Below are 4,406 nucleotides of genomic sequence, written 5' to 3' on the forward strand. Positions count from 1 at the left end.
AGCTGTTGGTGGCACTGCTGTTGCTAGTGTGTTGTTTGGGGAGTATAATCCTCCAGGACGTATGCCCTTAACAACTTATACATTCACTTCTAGCTCTCATATACCTGATTCTACAGATTATAATATGAATACACCACCTGGTCGTACTTATCGATATTACACTGGTATTCCTGAAGTACCCTTTGGATACGGACTCTCGTACACCACCTTTGCATACTCTGACCTATCAGTGTCAACTGATCACATAAAACCATGTCATAATATAATTGTAACGGTAACACTAACCAACACTGGTAGCATGTTAGGTGAAGAGGTTGTGCAGGTGTACCTCACTCCTCCATCATCCCTTCCTGATTATACTCCTAATGTACAGATGGTTGGTTTTGCTAGGGTATCATTGAATCCGTCTGATAAGGAGATCCTTCATATTTCTGTATCAGCATATTTGATGTCGTTTGTTGATGATAAAGGTGAGAGGTTAATATATCCAGGGAGCTACACCTTTAGTGTTGGTGGGGCATTACCAGGGAAGACTACAGCAGTTGGTGACGTTACTATTGATACAGTATCATTTGATATTGATGGAGACACTAGCCAACCAGTTGCAGTGTCTTCCTGCACTGACATTCCTAAATGTCTTGCTTGCTAATTAGTGCTTCATTTATTTGCTAATAACATTTCTACATTGAAACAGAGCTCAGTACTTTCAATTATTCTGTAACGAGTGTTTTAACATTTTGAATTAGAATAATTAACCATTCAATTAAAATAATGAATTTAAACATTAGTAAACATTATATTAGAGCAGCAATAAAATAAATAAATTGATTACAGAGGAAGTCTAGTGTTTTGCAGCATTTTATTTTCAGTTGTACAGTTCTACATCTTCATTATTAGTAGCAACATCAGCTCTAGCTCTTGGAACTCTCCCTCGTCCTCCTCTTCCAAACTTTCTCTTCTGATCAATAACCTACAGTACATGTAATACACAATACAGATATGAACATGTATTCATAATACCGTAGATCAGGAAATTTTTGTTGCTAAAATATTTTTGCGGTTGAAGTGACCTGCGAAATTTTGACACACGAAATATTTTCTACAGTGAATAATAAGATTACCGGAATTATTCTAACATGCAGCAGTGCACGCATGAGGCTCTTCTAAAAGCCCAATGAAGGCCTGAAGCTCTCATGCAAAATGCTCCTTGTCAGTTTGAGAATTGTCACGAGCAACTTCCATTGAATAGCTGTCCATCATCATCAAGAGTTAGTAGCCACTTGTCCAGGTTATGATGCATCCAAAATTTTTCATGTTGAAAAAAATTTGTGGATGGGTCAACCAGCGAAAATAAAACACCTTGAAAAAATTTCACACCAATTATTTTTAACATGAAAATTTCCCGATCTACGGTATTGGAATACTGTTGATTAGTTAAATTTCGATCTGACTTTAAAATATTTAGCATGATTGAAGTTTACTCATATTCAAGGATTCATAGGGTTGCAAAACAAATAAGCTGACTACCGTATAGCTTGAAAATTTGGAGTGTTAAATTTGGCGAGTTGACTTTATAAGAGGTTTAGAGGTTAAAATTTTTTGCAAAATTTTAACTCTGTGCATACTTCTATGGAACTCTATCAAATTGGAGACTAAAATTTCGGCAAATTAATTTCCATTTGCCAATTTTGCCAAATTTTTACTCCACTAAATTTCTAGCTATATGGTAAATTTCTACATGGCTGACATATTGAAAAACGCAATAAAATTGGAGGTATTCTTTGAGCCAATTTTAGTGACACTTTGTGCACATTAATTACATTAAATTAATCCTCACATATTGATCTTTTGCAGTGATGGAATCCTGTCCATGGCCACATCCACTAACAATACACTCCTCCTCTTCCTCACTGTCATCATGTCCTCTTTTCCTTCCCTTACCTTTTAACGAATAACCACAACCTCTCCCACGTAATTAGCTCCTTCCACTATCAGAAACAAACTACAAATACAATAGACCTAATTAATACTGTATAGCTTGATATTTTCGTGGGTCAATATTTTTGTGGTTTGCTCCTAGTGGGGCAATTTGTGGTTTAATTTTCGTGGTTAACAGTTTACATAGCCTGCATGTAAGGGGATGGCACTTCAATGATTTTGTGGGTTTTAATTTCGTGGGCAGCCCATAACCACGAAAATCACGAAATTTACATTCCACAAAAATTTCAAGCTATAAGGTAATAATTATTAAACTTATTAACTTCATGTAGGGGTTCCGAAACAGATTTTGATTTGCTTTACTGGGTCTGATAAACGCCCTGACCTATATTCAATGAAACTAAGTAAGCATCATGTGACTCACTTTTAGTAGAGGTTATAGGGGGAAGCAAAGGAGGAGGGGTTGGTGTGCGTGGTTCCAATGATGGTATAGGAAGGACAGTAGGAATGGAATTAGGGAGAGAAAATCTGACATCATTAAGAGGGAGAGAGATAAGGTTAAAATCAACCCCCATCACTTACCTTCTCTATCTGCATCGTTCAGAAGGTATTGTCATGGCAAAATCTTATTAAATCCAGTCCTCTAATGCTTACTATCTATTATAATTGCAGTGTTTTCCACAAAGCATGCTAAGTGAGTAAAAAAAGAATTCTTTATAAGATGACAAGCACAACAATACAGTACATGGCATTTGGAGCAACTTCAAAAATAAATGATTGATATAAAATCAAATTTTGATCACAATGAGCTTAAACTTTCTACATAACATAAGGTCATGTAGATGCATCAGAAGAAAATTATAAAACTGCAAAATTCACTTTTAGTCGCTTTTGTAAAAATTTGGCCAAATACCCGGTTCAAGGTCTTTGGCCCAAATTTAAAGCAACTTTAAAATTCATAAAAATCTAATTTTGATCGGAATCAGCTAAAACTTGAAACATAGCATTAAAACATGTAGGTGTATCAGAAAAAATATTAAAATGGAAAATTTATTTGTTTTCATTTTTCTGGTGAAATTTGGCCAAAACCTGTAGGGAAGGTTTTTGGCCAAAGACCATGTACAGAGTCTTTACCAATTTTGGAGCAACTTAAAAGATTCTCCAACAAGAAACTGAGTAATACACCAAAATGCAGTGGGAAACATGATTATAACTAACAATATTTGTAGGTATAAAATTAAAAATGATGCAATAACAAGTACAAAATTGTAACTTTTTTCTATGCCAAAAATGGCAGCAAAAAGGCCAATTTATGTATAAACCCCATTTAAAACAATTATTAGTTAATTACCATTTCTGACTCCACATACTATAGGCTCCCACTCCAGAACTGATAACTGCTTCAACTGATTGAGCAAAATTATTTAAACCTACAGTTTTATTTATTCAATTTTGTGATAAGGTACAAATCATTTTTACCTACTGGTGTCCTGGGTGTCAATTACTGATGAGTAATGATGTAAATGACGGTTCAGTAAATCAAGCAGCTGTGATTTCTCTACTCTGTTTAAAGAGCTAAACAGTGTTGATAAAACTAAAATTTAAAATGAAGCTGTAATTTAATACTTTAACTGGTAAGAGCGATGGAGCTAGCTAGCTCTAGTCTAGTCTCGGGGCCAGCCCCGAGACTAGCTCTAAGCTCTAGTCTTATCAAGTTATCCTATAAGAGAAGAAGATGCCATCGAGATGCCATTGTCTCATTTTACAACTTCACACTTCTGAGGTGGCGCGGTGATGTCATGTGCGCATGCGTAAAGTCACGTGTACCTTGACTTGAGGTCAAAAATTTAACCAAAAATGCCTTCTCTCCTGCATCTATCTTGTTTCTTATATTTTGCTGCATTTTCTATGGGTGCCTATCCTTCAGTTGACTGTGCCAGCTCGCCACAGTCCTCTTACACATTCTGTGATACCAGCAAGTCCCCAGAGGAAAGAGCTACAGATCTGGTATCTCGTCTCACAACGGAAGAAATAATAGCTCAAACCTCCACAATAGCCCCAGCCATTTCTCGCCTAGGTATCAACGCTTACAACTGGCGCTCGAATTGTCTCCATGGATGGGCTAGCTCTGGTGGTCACTGGACGAGTGGCTTGCATTGGACTGTATTCCCAGCTCCCATTAACTTAGGGGCATCTTTTGATCCAGAAATAGTTGAGCAAGTGGGATCAGCCACTTCAACTGAGGGTAGAGCATTGCATAATATAATGCTTGAAGCTGAGAAAGGTGATAGTACTGAAGCAGCTGGACTTAACTGTTTCTCACCAAATGTCAACTTCCTAAGAGACCCAAGGTGGGGTCGACTACAAGAGTCCTTTAGTGAAGATACTTTCCTCCTCTCGGTATTGGGTGCTGCATACACTAATGGTCTCCAAATTGGTGAAGATAAGAATTACCTCAAAGTTGCTGC

General features: G+C 36.9%; 1 protein-coding gene and 1 long non-coding RNA gene across 4 annotated transcripts in view; one reads left to right on the forward strand and one right to left on the reverse strand.

Annotated features, from left to right (window-relative positions):
• Positions 1 to 6: 6 nt before the first annotated feature.
• LOC105314847 (probable beta-glucosidase I) overlaps positions 7 to 4,406 on the forward strand; it is a 6,000-nt gene continuing 1,600 nt past the window's right edge. Inside the window, exon 1 of the mRNA XM_020003983.1 lies at positions 7 to 104. Coding sequence (XP_019859542.1) covers positions 62 to 104 — 43 coding nt within the window. The 5' untranslated portion in view covers positions 7 to 61. The remainder of the gene's footprint in view (positions 105 to 4,406) is intronic.
• On the reverse strand, positions 736 to 3,738 carry LOC109587760 (uncharacterized). 3 transcript variants are annotated; one of them, XR_002187775.1, is made up of 8 exons: positions 3,565 to 3,738; positions 3,418 to 3,513; positions 3,290 to 3,368; positions 2,521 to 2,628; positions 2,363 to 2,466; positions 2,262 to 2,323; positions 1,838 to 2,002; positions 736 to 970 (listed from the first exon to the last, which is right to left on the reverse strand). It is a non-coding gene; the product is annotated as an uncharacterized LOC109587760 (long non-coding RNA). The 3 variants fall into 3 exon arrangements; XR_002187776.1 differs by having other exon boundaries at positions 3,422 to 3,737; XR_002187774.1 differs by having other exon boundaries at positions 3,418 to 3,737.

Source organism: Amphimedon queenslandica, unplaced genomic scaffold, assembly GCF_000090795.2.
Source record: "Amphimedon queenslandica unplaced genomic scaffold, v1.1 AMPQUscaffold_12457, whole genome shotgun sequence".
Taxonomy (NCBI): Eukaryota; Metazoa; Porifera; class Demospongiae; order Haplosclerida; family Niphatidae; genus Amphimedon; species Amphimedon queenslandica.